The following is a 23,301-nucleotide window of genomic DNA, read 5'->3' as shown; positions in this document are numbered from 1 at the left end:
TTTCCATTTGAGAGTTCTAGTGGGGGACAAACAGCAAAAAGAAAGGCAATTTTTCCCACTTGGGTTCCAATGGGCAAGATTTTTTCAAAAAGAGAAACGGGAAGACTTGATCTCACCATGCCTTTTTTCTATCAAAACTTCATATCCTTTAATGTTGCATGCTCACCTCTATTTATTGAGATGTGTCGAGCTCTAACTCACGGGCTCCATCATGGTATGTGCTTCCTGTTTCAAAGAAGCTTAGAAGCACATTGTTGAGGAAGGCAAAAAAAGAGGTGCAAAAAATGCTTGAGCCTATTAAAGCATCATGGCTAACATCTGGATTAGCATTGTTTCTGATGGCTAGATAGATCCAGCACGACACCCACTCATCAACTTCATGGTGTCTTCCTTGAATGGTCTAGATTTCTTGAAAGCAGTGGATACACTTGGAGAATACAAGAATGCACAATATATGGGTGAGTTGTTTACTAAAGTTATTGAAGATGTAGGTGTTGATTCTTGTGTGTAAATCATTACATATAATGCCCCTATTTGCAAGCCTGCTGGCATGATTGTGGAAGCTAAATATCCACAAGTGTTTTGGACACCTTGCATTGTCCATTCATTGAACTTAGCACTGAAATCCATTGCTTCTGATGTGCTTTGGATTGGTAACATTATTGAGGATGCACGGCATATCCGTAACTTTGTACAAAAATCATACAAATGCCCTCACTATCTACAAGGAGTACAACAATCTATCATTGTTGAAGATTAGGATACATGGTTTGCCTCTTCATTCATCATGTTGAAGAGGTTGAGGGAAGTCAAGACCGCTCTTGGGGCCATGGTTATTTTCAGAGTTTTGGTCTTTTTGGAGAAAGACAGATCAAGTAACCTCTAAAAGAGTGAAGGACACAGTGCTAGATGATGTTTGGTGGGAGAGGGTAGATCTAAATATTCAAATCATGGACCCTATCATTTCTTTGCTTCGATTTTCAGATATAGACAAACCCATCCTAGGAGAGGTTTATGAGGGATGGGATTCCATGATTGAGTCTGTGAAGAGCATTATTCTACAGAGTGAGTGCCCCGAGTATGAGACATGACCAAAGGCCTTAAGTGGTACTATACAGGATATTCTTGTCAACAGATGGGACAAGAATTGCTCACCTTTACATTGTTTGGCTCACTCATTGAACCCAAAATACTACAGCCATGAGTGGATGAATGGTGGACCTTCCCGCAGATTCCCTCCTCACATGGATGGTGAAATCTCATAGGGGAGGAAAGATGCATTCAGGCGGGTTTTTCAGGATAGAGCATTGCTTGATGAGGTGGAGGATACCTTTGCAGAGTTTTCCATTGGCACAGGTCGATTTGCAGGATATGATGTGATTAGAGACAAGGGGGCTAAGAAGCTCTATTCTTGGTGGGCAAATCTGGGGCAACAAACCCTCCTCTACAACAATTATCCATGAGGCTCCTCTCTCAGGTGACTTCATCCTCTTGTTGCGAGAGGAATTGGAGCACATATGGGAATTTGTATAGTGTTAAGAAGAGCAGGCTTGAGCAGTCCAGGGCAGAGACAATGGTGTATGTGCACACCAACCTTCGTCTTATTTACAGGCAGAGGGAAGTCAAAGATGTGGGATGTCTTTCCTGATGATATGGGTTTGGACAACGGTGTTGAGTTGGCATTGGCCAACGTGGATCTCAATGATCCAGTGCTAGAGTCTGTTAGATTTGATGATGGTGATACTGTAGAGGGGGTCATCCTCCGCACCAGCAGATGCAGAGACGACTTTGGATACAGGGAAGGAGGAGGATGCAGAGGAGAGCAGTGGTGACCATGATGATGAGGACAATGATGCTGATTTTGATGATGACTATGAGGATTGATGACTCATGAGTCATGAGCTACCTACTGCCTTGAGGCTTGTAAACCTGTAATTGTTTTGTATTTTCTATTTCTATTTTCCATTGGCATTGCACCACCTATGTAACACATTTTGATTTTGATGACTTAATGAGAAAACTACAGTTGTCAATGTCTTTATCTTACTATCTTGTCTTTCTCCTACTGGATCATTGATGAATTGAATATGTATTATGATTTATCATTTATGAATTTAGAATTTATGATTCATTGATTTATCATTTATGTGACATGTATTTGAATTTTGTATGTACTATGCATGTTATAATGTTACTAACTTAATTTGTAAACAATAAAACTTACATCTAGATGAAGATCTATGTTTGAAATCAATGAATTTGCATCATGAATGAGAATTTGTGTAAGAAATATTAAATTTTTAATATATATATATATATATATTAATAAAATAATATATAACGTATCCAAACGTGTCTTGTTCCGGGGGGTCAATGTGTCTGAATCCGACACTCGAATCCCCGTATCCGATGAATCCCGAATCCACGTGTCAGGTTACTTAGCTTGTGAGTGTGTTGGCTTCTTTTACTTCTTTATTGTCTTATCTTTCATCAAGCAATTAACATATTATGTGTGTATGAAGATAACAAAAACAAGAGACATAAGATGTAGGCACTATGCCAGGGAAAAACCCCCCTCGAGGGGAAAACCCAGTCAAGAAAATTCTTCCTTTCAATAGTATTCTTTGAGACTCTTCACCCTAGACAAAGACCAAATCTTCCCTCCACACTAAGTCAACTTCCCAGATCTTTGACCTCCTTTCCAGCGACTTCGACTAGGCAGTATCTTCCCGCATCAGTGAAACTTGGAAGACTTTGATCTCCCAAACTAGGGCACGAAACAAATAGAGAGGCACCAAAAGTTCGATTTTCTTCTTCTCCTTGGACTTCCCCAAACTCGAACTTCCTTCAACTTCCTTAGACCCACTTTGTCCTACTTCACACTTCTCCAGCTTCTCTTGAGATATCGAACTTGCTTGAGATGAGTTGCTCCAAATGACTTCGACTTACTTCTATTTATAGGCTCCATGTGAGGTCGAATTAGTGTCCTTAGGCCGACTTGGTGTGGGAGGATACATAAATTATATTTGACTCAGTAGTAAACCTTTTTACATGATTCAAAAGCCCAAGAAGGGTCTCTTTGAAATTACAGTGATTCTATAAACTCAATATTAATCCTAGGATTCCACAATGGGGACTTTGACTAATATATGTTGAAAAAATGTAACTAGGTTCGGTCTTCATAAATATTAAATGTACTTTTGATTCTTGTATTTTGTAAAAGAAAGAAAAATTATTATTATTATTATTGATTGAGTGGCGCAAGAAATTTGTTTTATAGGTCAAGCACTAATTGAAAGTGCTTCTAGGGTTGTCCTAGGTCAAGAAGTCAAATAGGGACATTGTCATCATATAAAGACCCCATCGAGCATCTTGTAAATTGTAAAAAGAATTATTTTTGTATTTTACTGAGCCTTCCAAGACCAAGTCAGCCTACCAACCTGTCAAGTCAACCTAGAAGCTAGAATTCGTACCCCTGGAAGACCTATATATAGGAGACAGTTCGACCTCATTTGGACACATTCATTCCTCTCTCTCTCATGCGAAGGAAGAAGTAGAAAAGGGCAGCGAAGAAGGCAGAAGAAGGAGAAGAAGTGTTTTGGGTTCCTCTCTCTCTTTCTCTCCACACGTGCGAAGAAGAGGGCTGAAATTCTGCAGCTTTTCGCTAGGGTTTCTGCTGCTTGGCTAGGGTTTTGTTGTGAGGGTTCGATCTAATGAAAAAGGGCTAAAGGAAGGGCCAACAAAGTCCCCTTCTAGATCCAGAAGACAAATTAGGTCAAGCGAGGCAGCTGGAGGCAAAGAAGAAGCAGTTCTAGTCCACACGTGCGAAGTAGCAACTGCTGCTGGGGGGGCGAAGTTGCAGATCTGCAGTTAGGGCCGAAAAATCTGTGGCTGAAGGTCGAAGAAGTGTTGTCGGAAGAGATTCTGCTGGGTTTGGAAAGCAGTAAAGCAAGCACATTATTGAGACGTTGATCTTGGTCTTGGAAGGGCTTCAGTGTTGGTCAAAGGTCTTGGTATTCGTTAATAAAGAATCTATAAGAAGAGAATGAAGGGTTTTCCTCTTAAGAGGAGAGGTTTTTCCTTGGCTTGGAGCCTACATCTTGTGTACTTGTATCTTGTTGATCTTCCTGTTTTGGTATTTGTTTGATGATTGAAGAACACACTATAATAATAAGAAGAAGAAGATAATCCTAATAAGTAAAAAGACATCACAAGCAGTTATCATAGTTAGAAGAATCATTAATGTCATCTTGCCCTAGATTCTTCAACATGGTATCAAAGTTATGGTTCGCACAGGGCATGAAGAAGGTCAACTCTATTATGAAGAGGCTTGAAAAGAAGTGTTCATCATTAGCAAGTCTCATCAAGCAAAGTTTCAAGGCAGTATGGAATAGTCTCTTCTCTTCCAAAGATCTCAAATCTTCAAAGAATGAAGGATTGTTCTCAACCCTCACCGGAACATTTCAAGATGAAAATATATGGGTGATAGATAGTGGAGCTTCAAGACACATGACTGGATATCACAAGCAACTCAAAACCCTATCCAAAGGAAAGTCCTCATACTTTGTGGAGCTTGGTGACAACAAGAGCTATCCGGTAAAAGGCATTGGATCTACATCAATTGAGCTGGAAGGAGGAGGTAACATTCATCTCAACAACATTTTATATGTTCCAGGTTTGTGCCAATTTTTTATTTATATTTCATCATTAGAAGAAAAAGGAGATAGAGTTGCTTTTATAGATGGTAAAGTAGTGGTTTGGGCTAAATATTCTAGCATTGAAAAAGCTAGAACCATTGGAGTTCGAGAAGGAAGACTCTACAGACTCTCATCTCCTCTAAGTCAAGCACTTGTCCACATTGAGATAAGTCCGTGTGAACTTTGGCATAGAATATTGGGCCATCTTCATTACAAGATCTTGCCAACTCTAAACTCCATTGTAAATGGGATACCAAATCTCAAAGAAGACCATGAAGGAGTCTACAAAGGTTGTGCTTTGGGAAAGAATGCAAAGAAACCATTTGCACATAGTACATCTAAAGCTCGAGAGATTCTAGATCTCGTCCACTCTGATGTATGTGGTCCTATGTCTAAATCACTTGGAGGCCATCTATATTATGTTACTTTCATTAATGATCATTCAAGGAAAACTTGGGTTTATTTACTTAAATCCAAGGACAAAGTATTCATAAAATTTCAAGAATTCAAGGCAGAGGTAGAAAATCTTACAGAAAGAAAGATAAAGATTCTAAGGTCAGATAATGGAGGCGAGTATACTTCCAAAGAACTCATTTCTTTCTGTAAGGAGGTTGGGATTAAGAGGGAGCTTATAGTTCCATACAATCCCAAGCAGAATGGAGTAGCTGAATGAAAGAATAGAGCTATAGAAGAAAGTGTCAAGGCTATGCTCCATGATCAAGATCTACTGAAATTTCTATGGGGAGAAGCAACGAAGACTGCAATATACATCCAAAATAGAAGTCCTCACAGGTCACTTGGCAATATAACTCCAGAAGAAGTCTTCACTGGGAAGAAACCAAATATTGATCATCTCCGGATATTTGGGTGTCCTGTATATATTCACATTCCCAAGGACAAAAGAAAGAAGCTAGATCCCGCAAGAAAGAAAGGAATATTCGTTGGATATAGCAACTCTTCCAAGGCTTACAAGATCTACATAAAGGAAGGACATCAAATAGAAGTAAGCAGAGATGTAATTTTTTATGAGAGCATTGCCTTCAAGAAATCCAAAGATCTCCCATCCGATTCTGATGAGGAGGATCTTCCTATGTTTGAGGAAGAAGTTAATAAGGAAGAAGAAGTCTCTCATCATGAAGAAGAAGGTCCCAGTGAACCAATCTCTCTCCCTGAAAGAAGAAAGAGACCTAATTGGTTAACTTCTACACTTCAAGAAGCAGAAGGTCACACCGCAAGAGGAAGATTCAGGGAGAGAAAGAAACCGAAAAGATACTCAGGATATGTAGCATACATGTCGAAGCTCATTGAAGATGAACCTTCCACTTTCGAAGAAGCAGCTAAACACCAAGAATGGAAAAATGCAATGAATGAGGAATACCAATCTATTATGAAGAATGGAGTCTGGAAAATTGCCCAAGACCGGAAAACAAACCAGTGGTAACCTCTAAGTGGTCTATCAGATCAAGCATGCTGCAGATGGAACCATAGATAAATTTAAGACTAGATTTGCGGCTCGAGGCTTCTCTCAGGAAGAAGGCATTGACTATGAAGAGACCTTTGCTCCCACAGCAAGGTATACCATGGTCTGATCTCTGGCAGCGTCTATGGGATGGAAGGTACATCAAATGGATGTCAAAACAGCATTCTTGAATGGTGCCATAGATGAAGAAGTCTACATAGAAGTAGAACAACCATTGGGATTCGAAGTAAAGGATAGAGAAACTCATGTTTGCAGATTGAAGAAGGCACTTTATGGCCTCAAGCAAGCTCCTAGGGCATGGTATGCTAGAATGGATGCATACTTGCAAAGGTTGGGTTTCAGGAAAAGAACAACAGATCCCAATCTCTACATCAAAGTAGAGAATGATGAACCTGTCATCATTCTTCTATATGTAGATGATCTTTTAATAATTGGTGATGAAGAAAGAATTCAAGAATGTAAGAAATTGTTGGCAGCTAAATTCAATATGAAGGATCTAGGACTTATGCATTATTATCTGGGACTGGAAGTCTGGCAGGAACCAAATGAAATCTACCTGGGACAAGGAAAGTATGTGATCGAGCTATTGAAAAGGTTTGATATGATGGAATGCAAACCCATGACAACTCTGATGATCACAAACTTGAAAATGTTAAGGAATTCTGAATCCAATCCAGTGGATCCTACTAAGTACAAACAACTGATTGGCTCCCTGATGTATCTGGTGAATACTTGGCCAGACATATGTTTTGCAGTAAATGTTCTCAGTCAATTTCAAATGGAGCCTAGACATGATCATTGGATAGTTGCCAAGCATATACTGAGATATCTACAGGGAACCGTCCACTACTACCTGAAGTATGAAAAAGGAAAAGATGTTCATCTAGAAGAATTTGTTGATTCTGATTAGGGAGGCAACGAGAAGGATGGAAGAAGCACTACAGGAGTATGTTTTAGCTTGGGATCCTCCATGGTCTCTTGGATGAGAAGAAAGCAAGAGATAGTGGCTTCGAGTAGTGCTGAGGCCGAGTACATTGCATCCTCTGAAGTGAGTAGGGAAGCGGTCTAGTTAAGGAAGATGTTATCTTATTTGTTTGCAGGACCGTTGGACCCTACCATAATACATTGTGATAATACCAATTGTATAAGACTGTCTGAGGACCCGGTATTTCATGGAAAGACAAAGCACATAAACAACAAGTACCACTACATTCGAAAGTTGGTACAAGATGGTGTACTGAAGCTGGAGTATATCCCCACCAATGATCAAACTGTTGATATTTTGACAAAATCTCTTCCCAATAAGAAGCTTGTGTATTTTAGAAACAAGCTTGGATTGGTTGACATATCTTCCCTAGTTGAGAGGGAGAGATAGACACATCATTCTTGTCTTCATTTTGGAAGAAAGAATGGAGGATTGAGTAATCATCTGGCATCCGATACTCTTTGAGGATGTGGTAGGGCATCCAAGATAAGAGTAGGCAAGAGGACTGATATTCTTTGAGGGCTGGGGACCCAAGATAAGAATAGTCCTAGAAGGTCATACTCGGTGAACACCCAGGTGGGTATGTACCTTGAGAGACAATGATGAAGGTGTCTATAATCATTGGTCTCGCCAACATTGTGCTCTAATCTATTGAGAGATAGAGTTGTTAGTCAAGGCCTTGCTATGTGACAATGTTGGTTATAATGATGCTATACAGATGGATTACTAGTCCGACTCTTCTTATGAGATCTCTTCAGTATTGAGAATAGCCATGTACCATTTATGAATACCTCCCTAGTTAAGAGGGAGTGTTGAAGAAAGTGTAACTAGGTTCGGTCTTCATAAATATGAAATGTACTTTTGATTCTTGTATTTTGTAAAAGAAAGAAAAATTATTATTATTATTATTGAGCTTGGGTTTCTTGCCCAAGAAATTTGTTTTATAGGTCAAGCACTAATTGAAAGTGCTTCTAGGGTTGTCCTAGGTCAAGAAGTCAAATAGGGACATTGTCATAATATGAAGACCCCATAGGGCATCTTGTAAATTGTAAAAAGAATTATTTTTGTATTTTACTGAGCCTTCAAAGACCAAGTCAGCCTGACAAGTTGGCCTAGAAGCTGGAATTCGTACCCCTGGAAGACCTATATATAGGAGACAGTTCGACCTCATTTGGACACATTCATTCCTCTCTCTCTCATGCGAAGGAAGAAGCAAAAAAGGGCAGTGAAGAAGGCAGAAGAAGGGGAAGAAGTGTTTTGGAAACCTCTCTCTGTCTCTTTCTCTCCACACATGTGAAGAAGAGGGCTGAAATTATGCAGCTTTTCGCTAGGGTTTTTGCTGCTTGGCTAGGATTTCGTTGTGAGTATTTGATATGATGAAAAAGGGTTGAAGGAAGGGCCAACAAAGTCCCCTTCTAGATCCAAAAGACAAATTAGGTCAAGCGAGGCAGCTGGAGGCAAAGAAGAAGCAGTTCTATTCCACACGTGCGAAGTAGCAACTTTTGTCGGGGGGCTGAAGTTGTAGATTTGTAGTTAGGGCCGAAAAATCTGTGGCTGGAGGTCGAAGAAGTGTTGCCCGAAGAGATTCTGCTAGGTTTGGAAAGCAGTAAGGCAAGCACATTATTGAGAAGTTGATCTTGGTCTTGGAAGAGCTTCAGTGTTGGTCAAAGGTCTTGGTACTCTTCAATAAAGAATCTATAAGAAGAGATTGAAGGGTTTTCCTCTCAAGAGGAGAGGTTTTGCCCTGGCTTGGAGCCTACATCTTATGTACTTGTTTCTTGTTGATCTTCTTGTTTTGGTAGCTATTTGATGATTGAAAAACACACTATAATAATAAGAAAAAAAAGATAATCCTAATAAGTAAAAAGACATCACAAGCAGTTATCATAATTAAAAGAATCATTAATCTCGTCTTGCCCTAGATTCTTCAACAATATAATGATGACCCAAGCATGAAACCCATGCTTTAATAAGTCATTGTTACAATAATATAAATTATTTTCTTTATTCTTTTGACAACTACATTTCATGATAAGTCAAATACATTAAATGAAGACCGAACCTAGTTACAATTTCCAACACCCTCATCCACATATATTGCCCCCTTTCCATTCATTATAACCCTATTCATCATTTCTCCCACCTAGGTCCACATTCCTCCACTGGGTCCACATCGGCTTAGTTTTCCCCTTCCCCTTGCCCACACCTTGGGTCAGGCCTGGAATGATGTAACTGAAAAGAATAGCAAAAGCATAATTAACCATATTCAACAGGAAAATGTACCACAAAATGCAAAAGATGATCGGGACAAACACATTTAGCACGTGGGCAAAAGCCAATACATGAGCTCTACCCCATTATCATGGCCATCACCCCGGTTCCTATAGACTCTAGATGAGCCTCCTTTATCATCATGATTGTCCCAACCCCTAGTGGGAAATGGACCGCCCTACCTTAAAGGGGATATCCACTACGATACCTTACATATCATGCTCTTACCCCTTGAGCCCTGAATAGTTAATCAAAGAAAAATCATAAAAGGCAAAAGGCATATAAAGAAGGGTGGAAAAATCAAGGTCGGGGCACCTCATGCACCAAGATTGTTCCCTCCTATACATTACATACCCAAGTGTGGGCTTCCCTTTTACTAGCTACCCATGTACCCGAGCATGTGGCCCAGGGTTGCCCCTTTTCATTCCCTACTCGATTCATCTTTTTATCACATGCCACCACATTTTAAAGGATGTACCTTGGACATATTATCCCCTTTAGAAGTAGAAACCACCTAATGGGATACTTGGTTAACCCCATTTGGAGCTTGGAAACATTAGTACGTGCCAAAGCCCATTATGGAAGAGCATGCTATTATGAAGTCCCCACCTTTGTCCATGGTTTGTAAGCTCTTTTACTCGATTTCCTTGATGACTTGTTATACTGGAAAGCTAGGGGACACATTGGATCTTATGCAGGATTGCAGGTGGTCTCCATCTTGGTTTTGGTCTCCTATATGGGGTCCTAACCCTCCAGAGGGCTACATTGGCACATGTAGGGTGTGTGTTGAAAGCCATGGGCCACCATAGCAGTAGACAACACTCCATGGATCCCCAAAGATGTTCAGAGATTGCTCAAGATTCACCTATTGGACGAGGAAGATGCACCTAGTTCACCTTTGCCCAACCCGCCCCATAGTTGTACCATGCACTTGGAAGATGACCCAGGAGTTGTATGCTAATGTGGCATCACTTACACCATCATTTGAGCCCTTACAGATGGTCTACAAGCATCTTCAACTTACTTGGAGACCCATGAGGGCACTTGTGTGCCCTCTTAGCTATTGGGAGCACCACAGGTTTATTACGTGGAGAACAAGAGGCCAACCCCTTGTCCATTTCTTTTGGAAGTCCAATTCATCATTTTGGCACTTATGGACTTCATCGGGCCTCTTAGAGATCCCAACGACATGCATTATTGATTATTCGACCTCTTAGGAGGCTTATTATGTTGTTTATGAGCTAGTTTGGTGGGCTTGTCACCAAAAGATAGTTATTTGCACATGATTTTAGTTGATGGGCTAATGTAGGCTCAAATTAGGTCATTCAAACTCATAATGAGTGTATAAATAGGAGAGACGTGAATTCATTTTGTATCATCACTTGGATTGGATCATATCTTCTTGTGACATTTTCGCTATCTTTTGAGGATGAAACTTTTCGGATGAATGGATGAATTTTTTTGATGTTTGGTTATTCTTCTTTGTCTTGGAGCTTCTATGATTGGCATATCTTGGTGATTGGATATATTCTTCTTACATGTAAGTACCATTTTAATGTTATTTTGATTCTTATGTTGTTGCGTTCATGATATTGGGATTTTCGCTATTTTTGGGTTAATTTGTTGTTTTTCTTGGAACGAAATTGTGCAAATTGAATCTCTAAATAGTGTTGTATCATGATTGGGCCATGTTTGATTGAATGAATGTTCCTAGAGACATCCTTGTCTTGAAAAGTCACCAAATATTGTTGAACAAAGTATAAATGACCTTGAAGTGACTTCCATTAAGCCCTAATCCACAACGAAGTTGTCTTTTAGGCCTCCTTGACAAGTGCAAATCAATCCAAACTCTAAATCGTCCATGACTCTATCTCTCCCAAAGGACAAAGCACTGGTCCTCCTCTGGTGATCACTTTAAAGCTAATTTCTTTCACCTTCCCCTCTTTTCTAGGCCTAGCCTACATAGGTCACCTACAGCATCAATTATCTCACAATCTAGCCATCCAAATACTTCGATTTTTGGTCCACAACTGCGCTGATGTGTCCTCAAGAAGCCCTCCAAATTTCATGAGATTCCAACTCTGGAATCTTGAGATATTGCAAGCCCTAGCTCGAAGACCGATTCTTGCCCTTGGTTTCCCTTTGGCTAGTAGCCTCATTGGCATCCTTGCATTGCCTTTCATTGAAAATTCATCCTTTGATCCTTTTCTCCTCCCTAATTAGGTCAAGCATATAATTGGTTGTTAAATCCTATCCCCTTGACCTAACCTCGGGTCCACTTGGTCCTCTGTGGTCCCATACATTATTAAGGTTAATTCTTCAAAGATCACTTGGAACCCAAGTTTCCACAAGAATTTTAGGGCCTAGGGATCTCCTTATTAAAGAAACATACTCAAAACCTATCCCTTGAAATTCTCCTTAAGCCCTTCCTTGAGAGCCTTCCATCTTGCCTTCCAAGGCAAGCAAGCCACCATCTTGAGCCTCTCTTGTGAATAGGCTTCTAGGATCACCCCTCGTCCTATCTTTGATCTATTCTTCTTCGTGATCCTTATTATACAGGGGCTCCTCCCATCAGGAAAGTCCGTAAATAGCAGCGTATGACTGATCCCTGAAGTATCTTCAGTACTGAACCTCTGCTAGGGCTTGCATTGCAAGTATCATACTGTATCAAATTGTCTGGGACTTTCAGGCATATGACAGTACTGATGTCTTAAGCAATCTTGGTTCTGGTTGAGCAGAGAACAATTGATGGTTTCACGTCGTGATACAAATGCTGATAGAACCTAAGTTAGTAATGAAGCAGAGATTTGACGTTACTGGATGTCATTGATACAGTATTATAGATTTGATTGTTGACCAGAGTTTGCATTATGTTGTGCTTGATCTAGGGCAAATTATGTATTTATTGTTCTAGGGCAAATTAGGGTTTATTTATCCTATATTTTCAACGTGTATTGACTTGGCCATTGGTTACATAGGGTTAGCAATTATCTTAAAAGCATTAGATAAGTGAAAATCATATTTTATGTGCAATTTCCAGCCATTAATTATGGCTGACATACAGGGTTTAATTGTTGTTATATGCCTTTTTAGCCATTGAGATTGATTGTACTTTATGTTCTTGTTTACTCGTAAATTTAGCCTTCATTTCACACTTTGTTATCATAGTTTCCGAGGCTAAACTTGCTGCCTATCATAAGTTGTTAAATCACTGCAATTGTTGATTTTCATCACTAGCTTATGATAATATTATGTAATTTCTTGTTTGCTGAGCCTCTATTAGTTATCCTAAGCCTCTAGATTGAGCCAAGTAGCCTTTGAACCCAAATCTGGAAGTTACTCCCTTATCCATCCTAGGGCCTGTTACCCACCAAAACTTCAAAACCTCGAAGAGAAAAATTTTCTCCCCATTGATCAGCCAGCCAACCGCTGCCCTATTATGATCCACGGATAGCTTTACTTCATAGCTTTCCACCTACGCTCTGGTCAGTGCTCTCTCCCATGTAGAATACTTCTTGAAGGAAGGTGGGTTATCTATCAGAAGCTACACTAACCATTTTTGTAATCATGTGCATCTTGTAGTGACTTGGAATCCTCTTCTGGCCTCATTTCTAGTCAGAGCAAAGGGTTTCTTCCACCACTAGGAATCTCCTAGATCTTCCTGTGTCATAGGATTTGGCCTTGCAGTTGCATTCATTTCCCATGATAACATAGATTTCTGTGCACAGGATACCGTTTTGGCATTTCTGTGTCTTTGGGTAATTGGCGTATGCTGCATTAAAGGCTATTGACTGTGGATGGTGGTATATGCTGGCTCAACTGATAATTTTGGTGACATGAATCAATTTGATGTGAAAAAAGGGTTCACCCTTGGGACTCTGCACTAATGGCTTTGGAACAGAGATGGTGTCTGAAGCTTTGGGACTTGTCCTAAAGTGGCAGAGGTAGACGACTGAAGCATTTTCAGAATTATTTTCTTCTCGTATGGCCGATTAGCCCATTGAGTAAGCACTGACATCTGTAGGAGATCTCCACTTTTGGGATGTTCAGAGGCTGATCTTTATATGTCATTCTTGTAATATTTTACTAATATAAAACAAAAAATGTTTTGTTTCATGTGTGGAAGAGAACGGAAGAAACCTAAGCAACGAAACATATCATTAGGATGTGCTTTTATCACTTATAACTTACAGAGTATTTCTGATGTATGACTGTTATTGCAGCAATAATGCTTCAAAAGAATAAGTGACTCCAGTTTAATTCAAAATAATGTAATGTTCTAAAAGCTTTAGGCCCAAATCCATTGCATACCTTTAATGGAGAATCACCCGATGCTGGCTTTATACCTGTGACTGAACACCCCATAATCAATCCATGCCTACGCACACCTCTGTACCACTTTGGCCCAATCCTTTTTAACTTGACATCTTTAAAACCTGCTTTTGTGAACCATTCAATATATTCCTCCTCCTTTGGAAATAACATCCACACATCTGCAAAGAAGCGAGATAGCCAGAATGTTGGGTACACAGGACCAATCAAACATGCTTTTGCACCCAGCTTCAAAACCCTGTAAGCTTCTTTAATTCCCCTCTGGGGATCTGGCCAGTACTCTATGCTGAAATGCAGCAAAAAACAATTTTATAAGTAAAATTCCCAAACACACAAAGAAGGGAAGAAAGGAAGTTTCTTCATTAAGAGAAGCATATAACTAAAATAAATCTGCACATTGTCAAGAGATACAAAATGGATATAAAAGTAGTTTCATTTACGTTGACAGAAGATAAAAGAATAGCAGTAAACTTCAAAAATTTTGTTAAGCGAGGCCAAAATGGTTCTCATATATAAGCTACTGTGGTACAAGAAAACAAGCTAACATGATAAGTTGTTCTATTTTTCAAGCTATGCGGAAGAGGAAAAGAATGAATTTCCTTCAGTCTGTAAAGCACATGAACAGAAAACATATTTCCATATTACTTAAAAGATGCAAAGATACATAAGAAAAGTAATTCTCTCATTGCTAAAAGAAAGAGTTTTGATTGTTTCCAATGTTGCAAAAACTTGTTCCATCAGCTGGGTGACCTGCTCCTGGATTTCCCATGTCCCAGGGAACTTCAGAACGAGTAGGCAATATTCCATTTTCGCAAGTACGAGGCTCGGGAAGGTTAAGAATGTTCCCAAAGTTTCCAGGCCATTCCTTGCCAAATACAGGAGTGTTACAGGAACATCCCCGAAGCTCCTGATTATTATGCGTGCAACTGGGAGCTCCAGTGGCCTGCTGAGCCCCAACAGGTGTCAAAACAGACCATAACAGGCCAACCCAGCCAAGAGTGGACCCTCATGGGGCCAACTTGACTACTAAACTCTACAAACAACAAAAACGCTTAAAAATACCTAAACCCTCAACCCACAAATACAAAAAGGCTTTTCTAGAGACCTGTAGTTGGTGTGATGAGCACGCCAACAAACGTGCAAGCAGTCTGCAACATATATTTGGTCTTTGCAGCATCCATAGCAGCTATTATTAAGATTTGAGATCAATGCACTGGAGATTCAAAGGTCTGCAGTGCAGATTTGAAGGAACAACCAATTTATTGAAAAAAATATTTACACCAAGTTGTTGTGCTACTTTGAACCATAAGTGTGACATTTTGGATATTTTTCCATTTTACGATGATAATGATTAACATCCCCACTAAGAGCGAATATGGTCTGTCAGACCTTAAGAAAGTAAGAGATAACTCGGAATTCTTTAGAATTTTATTTCTATGCTTAAAAAGCATTAAGGGAAGCATTCCAAGATCACCATAGTTTTGTTGAGTTAAAAGGTCTATAAAGTTGCTAGTGCAACAAAAATTTTGAAATTTATATCTAATCTAAGTATAATCTGGACAATCTTAGAAAAGGTGCTTTTCATTTTCAACCCTCTTATTGTCACAAAAGTGACAAACCCTTTCATCCCATGGCGTTTTGGGAATTGATCAATGTCCGGTTTCACTATGGATCTCAAGAAAATTGTTCTCTATTTTAGCAACATTCGTTTTCTTCTTTACAATAGTCAAAACAGAGAGATATTTTTGGCTTTCAAGACTTGGGCTCATCACATCCTCAGAATATTTTAGGCAATTTTCCTCTAATTCTTTCCTACCCCACAATTTCTCCTTAAATGTTGATGTAATAATATTTTTAATGTTATCCTTATTCTGCAAAATGATCTCCTCCTTTATCCCCCAATCTTCTAGCCAATACTGGGGCATCCTTATGCCATCTTCGCTTAAGCTGAAGGCAGTTTTGGCTAGAAATAGAAGCGATTTTAGGAAACCTCTTCTCTTTCATTGTGTTTAACATCTTCTTATACAATAGGTACATAATCATAGACATGCTTTCAGTGGGGGAAAATCTTGCTTCGATGAGGATAGGATAAATGTATTTCCTTTAATCTTGAGATTATAGGTTATAATCTATTTTTTGGATCTATTCTATCTTCCTCCACGACTCCCTGGAGAAACTGCATACCCAAACCCCACATCCATATAAAATAACAAGGATGACAAGAGTCTCAAGGAGGAATTTTCTTTTTATAATCCCATATAAAAAGATCCATTAACTTGCAAACGTTTTCAATTCCATAATAAGCTTCCAATTCTCCATTTATCATTTTCTCAATGCTATAATTCCAATTGAGCTTGTGATGGATATCGATTCCAAGATATTTGTATGAAGAAACTTCCTCCAAGTTGTTATTGTCATATATGAAAGTATCATATGTGATCTTTTTGAATTTAATTGTCATGACTTTCGCTTTGTCAGTATTAACAGTGATACTTGTTACCGCTCAAACTAGAAAGGGTCCTAAAAGGAGGTCCTTTAAGGGCTACTACTAGGCTAAGGGCAACAAATGGAGCAATAGCCCACTATCACCTCGGCTAAAGCTCTCTGCTCTTTACAGACTTTCACTGATGGGAGGAGACCTGTTATGATGAGGATCACCAAATGGATAGACCAATGATATGGTGAGGGGTGATCCTAGAAGCCTATTCACAAGAGAGGCTCAAAGGTGTGGCTTGCTTGCTTTGGAGGCAAGGTTTAAATCTCTCAAGGAAGGGCTTAAGGGGAATTTCAAGGTTTAGGTTTAGGGTATGTATCTTACAATGGACGTTCCTAGGCTTTAAAATTCTTGTGAAAGCTTGGATTCCCAGTGATCCTTGAAGAATTACCCTTAATAGTGTATGGGACCACACGGGACAAAGTGGACTCGAGGGTAGGTCAAGGGGGTAGGGTTTAGCAACCAATGATATGCTTGACCTATTCCGGAGGGGGAAAGGGACCAAAGAAAGAATTTTTAATGCAAGATAATGTGAGGGTCCCAATGAGGCTTCTAGCCTAAGGAAACCAAGGGCAAGATTCAATCTCGAGGCTAGGGCTTGGGATATCTCAAATCCCACCGTCGAAATTTCTTCAAAATTGGAGGGCACTTAGGAGACACACCAGCGCAGTAGGGGCCAAGAGATCGAACCCTTTTGATGGGTGGTTTGTAAGATAAATGATGCCCTAGGAGACCTAATGGTCTAGGCCTAGAAAAGGAGAGGAAGTTGGATGAGAAAGGTTTAAGATGATCACCTTTGGGTGGACCAGTGCCTAATCCTTTGGGGAGAAATGGAGTCAGGTAGAATTGTGACTATGGAACTTTGAATTTTCTAGGTCAAGGAGGCCTCAAAGACTAATTCATTTGGCACTAGGGCAGCAGCAAAAGAAACTTCAAAGACTTTATACTTCGCTTTGCAAGAAAAATGGTTTATCAAGATGAATTTCATTAATGAAACATCCCTAGGAACATTGATTCATTATACATGGCCCATACATGAATCATTCACTATCCAGAAACACAATTTCCACAACTTCGCATAAGAGATGCAGCGAATAAACCCTAGTATAGAGAAATCTCAACAACAATGTATGTGACAAAATTAGAAAGAAAGAATAGCATTACAATATACTTACATGTATAAGAATATATCCAACCATCAAAAACTTGCCATCAAGAAGCTCCAGGACATATGAAAATTATCCAAACATCAAAATTCATTCCATACTCCAAAAATTCGTCCTCCAAGAAGGATAGCGAAATTCTCTAAAGAGATACAAGTTCCAAATACACTTCTAATGAGTTCGATTTAGCTACTTGGGCCTACATTAGTCCCTAAAATAAAATAATGTGCATTTTGGTGACAAGCCCACCAAACTAGCTCATAAACAAAAGAATAAGCCTCTTAGGAAGTCGAATGATCAATAATACATGTCGTCAAGCCTTTCAAGAAGCCTGTTGAAGTCCATAAGTGCCAAAATGATGAATAGGACTCCCAAAAATAGTAGATAAGGGGTTGGCCCCTTGTTCTCCAAATAATAAACCTGTGGTACTCCCAATCGATGTGAGGACACGTAGGTAACCTCATGGGTCTCCAAGTAGGTCGAAGATGTTTGTAGACCATCTGTAAGGGCTCAGATGATGGTGTAAGTGATGCCACATCAGCATACAAGTCCTAGGTCATCTGCCAAGTGCATGCTACAACTGTGGGGCCAACTGGGCATGGTGAACTAGGTGCATCTTCTTCGTCTAATAGGGGAATCTCAAGCAATCTCTAAACATCTCTGAGGATCCATGGAGTGCTTTATACTGTTGTAACTTGTGGAGGCCCATGGCTCTCTACACAGGCCCTACATGTGCGAATGTAGCACTCTACAGGGTTAGGACCCCATATATGGAGACCAAACCCCAAAATGGAGACCATCTGCAATCCTACATAAGATCCAATGCATCCCCTAGCATTCCAGTACAACAAGTCATCAAAGAAAATCGAGTTAAAGAGCTTAAACCATGGACAACAAGCGGGCAATTCATAATGGCATGCCCTTCCATAGTGGGCTCTGACATGTGCTAATGTCTCCAAGCTCCAAATGGGGTTATCCAAGTATCCTATTAGGTGGTTTCTACCTTTAATGGGAATAGCATGTCCAAGGTACATCCTTCAAAGGGTGGTGGCATGTGATAAAGAGATGAATGGAGTAGGGAATGAAAGGAGCAGCCATAGGCCACACATTGGGGTGCAAGGGTAGCTGGTAAAATGGAAGCCCACACTTGGGTATATAATGTATAGGAGGGAGAAATCGTGGTACATGAGGTGCCCCGGCCTTAATTTTTCCACCCTTCTTTATATGCCTTTTGCCTTTTATGACTTTTCTTTGATTAACAGTGCGGGGCTCAAGGGATAAGAGCATGATATGTAAGGTATAGCAATGGATACTCCCCTTAAGGTAGGGCAGTTCATTGCCCACCAAGGGTTGGGACAATCATGGGTTCCTGAAAGGATAAAGGAGGCTCATATAGGGCCTATAGGAACCAGGGTGATAGCCATGATAATGGGGTAGAGCTCATGTATTGGCTTTTGCCCACATGCTAAATGTGTTTGTCCCGGCCATCTTTTGCATTTTGTGGTACATTTTTCTGTTGAATGTGGCCAATTATGCTTTTACTTTTATTTTTAGTTGTATCAACCTTCGGGGCATCATTCCAGGCCCAACACAAGGTGTGGACAAGGGGAGGGGGAAGGCTAACCCTATGTGGACCCAGTGGAGGAATGTGGACCCAGGTGGGAGAAATCATGAATGGAGTTATAATAAGTGGAAGGGGGGTGATATATGTGGATGAGGGAGCGGGACCACGCAACCAAAATTAGCGTTTCCCATGCAGTACTTATCTGATTTAGAATATTAGATTGTTGTGCTAAGATCCTCCTCAAATTAGAAACAAAATGCTTTCATTGTGCTTAAGGATTCATAAATTTTTGCAAGTGAAATGATGAGTTTCTATGTTAATTTTATGAGCAATTAAACAGAAATAAGAAACTAAAAAACAGCATAAACATATACAGAACATCATCAAAAACACATTACAACAAAAACATGATAAAGGAGTTCACCCCTCCTGGGCTATGTCTTCTTGGTCCAACTTCCAATGGTTTGGGCCTCTCTATTATGCTCAAAAGTGTAAGGATTCATAAGTTTTTGCAGGTGAAATGATGAGTTTTTATGTTAATTTTATGAGCAATTAAACAGAAATAAGAGACTGAACAGCAGCATAAACATGTACAGAACATCATCAAAAACACATTACAACAGGAACATGATAAAGGAGTTCACCCCTTCTGGGCTATGTCTTCTTGGTCCAACTTCCAATGGCTTGCGCCTCTATATTATCCTCAAAAGTGTAAAAATATGTGTTTACAATGCTCAAATGCTTTTAAAATCTGCTCCAATGAGTCCAGAATGTCCAAAAATGGCTATCTAGCCTCTTTTTGCATCCAATTTGGTCGAAAACTGAAGAAGTTATGACCTCTCCTAGTTAGCCCACTATTCGCTCCACAAATTGCTCCAAATCTAGCATGATCCTCCAATTTTGCCCCAAAAAGCACTAACTGGACAAAGATTTCGCCGCGCAGCAGGAAAAATTGTAGGACGGCTAATTCCGCCCATAACCCCGCTGACTGTTATAAAAAAATATCATGGCCTGCAAATAAGGTGGTCACATGGGTGTTTGGACTGGCAGTTGGCATGCGGTTACCATGGCGGCAACATAACTGTTGCGGGCTGCGAACAAGGTGTTCACATGGGAGGGTCGTCGGTGGTTATGCTGGCGGTCTCCCCCCAACCTAACGGTCAACATAATTTAAAATATAATCCGTGACCATAGTTTGTTAAGTCACATGCTACGAGCTCAACGGTAAACCTTGGCGTTGTTGTATGGGAGGTCACGGGTTCGACCTTGGCCTTCGACCTGTCTTGCCAACCAAATTTTTAGCTGACCATTAGGAGGACATGTGGCGGCCATAAACTATCAATTTCGATAGTTCCATCGCAAATCGCAATCAACCGAAGCAAGGGTGGTTCTCCATAACGGGCCGTTGTGTTGTGCGATATGCGATTGCGAGGTCGCAATCGCAACCTGACTCTACCAGGGCTAATTCTATAACGCACTTGATCCATGCGATGTGCGATTGTGATTTATCGCGTCGCACTCTAGCTTCGCTCTAGGGCTAATTCTTTACTGCCGACCCGCCTCTGATCTGCGATTGCGATATTGCAAATTGCAACCCAGTAGTGCTGGGGGCCGATTTCCTTAACCGCGGACCTCTTCCTTCTGCGATCTACGAAATGCGGGGCCAAGGGAAGCCTGCCACTTGGCGCTTCCCCATTCGCTGAAGACTATGCCATGTCATTTCCTCTGCCTTTTTTTCTCCCTGTTTGACAAAGTGAACAAATCGCGTTTCTAGGAGCATACGATGTCCGTTTTGCGCAAAATGAGTTGCGTCGGATTCAAGATGACGAGCACTACGTGGTCGTTCAGGTTCCACACCATTCTGACAATTTTGATTTTTAAACATAATTTTTAGCACCTGATCACTCCTCCCCACTAGAAGCCTTTTGAACTCCAAAAGATCACTTTCAGTTGTCCAACATGTGAGGGTACAGTTCCCTCACCTTTCCAACCTCTACCCATTTGGCTTTGTCCATGTTACTATCAGTAGAAACATCCTTCTTACCAAGATGATACAATACATTACAATGCAAATAGTAATCAAATTCCTCTACTTGATTCCTTTGACTTGAGCTTGAATATACATCTTGAAAGTATGTATTTTGTTGAACATAACTTTCTTGTAAAACAAAATTATGCTTGAGGATAGTTATTACCCAAACTATAGGCCTAGAAAGTACATCAACAAACTTGTCACTTATACCTTTCTTATACCTTTTGACCAAGTGGAATAGTAGAAGAAAACCCATCCAATGAAAGTGCCTTTGTCACTGCAACTTAAACACTGCACCATTGAAAATTTCTGAATGAAATGAAATGGGCTTACCATATTGCATAAAGACTGCGCCCATGGCATAGTCACATACATCAACCTGAAACTCAAATGACTTTTTCAAGTTTAGAAGAACAAGTATAAAGGTTGAACTGATCTTTTGTCTTAAAGCATCAAATGCCTCTTGTTGTTTGCCTCCCCACTGGAAGACCTTTTGCACAACTGCCAAAGAATGCAAATGAGCTACAATAGAAGAAAAATTAACAAAATCTTTCCTCCAACATTGGGCTACTCCCAAAAAACCTCTTATCCAAATGACTATCTTGAGCATTGACCAATCCATAATGGCATCAATCTTGGAGAAGTCTAACTTCAGCTCATCTTCTCCAATATCATGGCCCAAGTACATCAAATAAGTTTTATCCAACATATAATTTGACATCTTCAATAACAAATGTTCTTGACATAAGACATCAAGTATTTCTTTCTCATACATGACATGTTCATAATGAAATTTTCTGAAAATGAAAATGTCATCCAAGTAGACTATAATGTCTAAAAATGGTTGCAATACATCTTGCTTCATATGCATGAAAGTGGTAGGAGCATGGCAAAGACCAAAAAGCGTATCAAGCCATTCAAACAAACCTTGCTTGGTTTTGAATGTCGTCTTCCATATGTCTCCTTCAACAACTCTACTTTGATGAAAACCACTTCTTGAATCCCATTCAATGAAATGCTTACCATTCTTCTTGGGCATCAAAACAAGGGGTGCACCACATGGTAAAGGAGAAGATCAAATGATCCTTTTATTCAGCAATCCTTGGATTTGTTTTGTTATTTCAGCACTTTCCATTCTTAACATCCTGCGCATGTCAGTGTTAGGAAGAAGACACTTTTGTTGCAATGGTATTTCATGTTGGATTCTCCTCTTGGAAGGAAATCCTTTTGCTTTCTAAAACACCTCATCATCATGGTTAACTACATCAACCAATTCAGATTTCAAATTTGAATTACAACCATCAAACGCTTCATAAGCAATATCAGCATTGGGTTTGATCATAAGAAGCACTAAATCCCTGCTTGAACTCACTAGTCTTTTCGTTTTCCTTGCATTAACTAATGAAAGATTTAGTTTCTTGCGATGAGCTCTCACAATATACTCCACATCATCCTTGAACAAGTGGTACTTGTTTTCATGACAATAGAAGATTTCTTTTCTATCATAAAGGTAAGGACTACCCAAAACAATTCCTGATATATCAAGCAGTACAACATCTAATTCAACTTTGTCAATGAAGTTTTTTGTGATTGCAAACCAAAGAATACATTTTCTTGTAACCTGTAAGTTTGTCTCCTTGCATATCCAACCCAATGGATATGGCTTGGGATGTAAAATGGTTTCAAGATTAAGTTTTTGACTAAGTCATCAGAAATCAAATTAGCTTGAGACCCACTATCAAAAAGTGTGTCGATTTTTGTATGTTTGGAGATCACCCTCACATGAAATAATTCAATCCTTGTTTCTTCATTTGGAGTGCTAGTGTGACAATTTGATATACTAGTGTTAGCAATGGATTATTTTCCTTTTATACCCATGGCTGTAATTTTAGTTTCATCACCCGAATTGGATCCCAAATCCTCTTGAATGACGGCAGTTGTCTTTTCTTTTCCTTTGTTGTTGAATTTCTTTGGTTTCATTTCGAGATGAAGCTTCCAACAATGAGCTTCATCGTGACCCTCTCTAGAACAATGTTTACATATTGTTTTCTCTCCTTCCTTTTTAATGGATGCATTTTTCTTTCCCTTGAAACCCTTTTCTTTCTCTTTACCCTTAAATGGCTTTTTACTACCTTCTTCTGGAGTGTTTTTCCCTCTTGCCTCAAGATGGGTGGCTTGCACACACACATCATCTAGATTATTGGGATTAAACATTAAGATAGTATGCCTAAGGTAATTATGTAAACCCCCTATGTACTTCAGCAATGTGTCCCATGATTGCAA

General features: G+C 39.8%; 1 protein-coding gene across 1 annotated transcript in view; it reads right to left on the bottom strand.

Annotated features, from left to right (window-relative positions):
- The window catches only part of LOC149209489 (2-methyl-6-phytyl-1,4-hydroquinone methyltransferase, chloroplastic-like), a 155,190-nt gene that overhangs the window by 67,417 nt on the left and 64,472 nt on the right, over positions 1-23,301 (bottom strand). Inside the window, exon 3 of the mRNA XM_089396377.1 lies at positions 13,745-14,051. Coding sequence (XP_089252503.1) covers positions 13,745-14,051 — 307 coding nt within the window. The remainder of the gene's footprint in view (positions 1-13,744; positions 14,052-23,301) is intronic.

Source organism: Pinus tabuliformis, chromosome 1_2 (assembly GCF_031772625.1).
Source record: "Pinus tabuliformis cultivar Carrire ecotype Pingquan chromosome 1_2, CPIR1, whole genome shotgun sequence".
In the NCBI taxonomy this organism is placed as follows: Eukaryota; Viridiplantae; Streptophyta; class Pinopsida; order Pinales; family Pinaceae; genus Pinus; species Pinus tabuliformis.
Note: the sequence above shows the minus strand (reverse complement) of the source record. Positions and strands in the feature narration are given on the sequence as shown.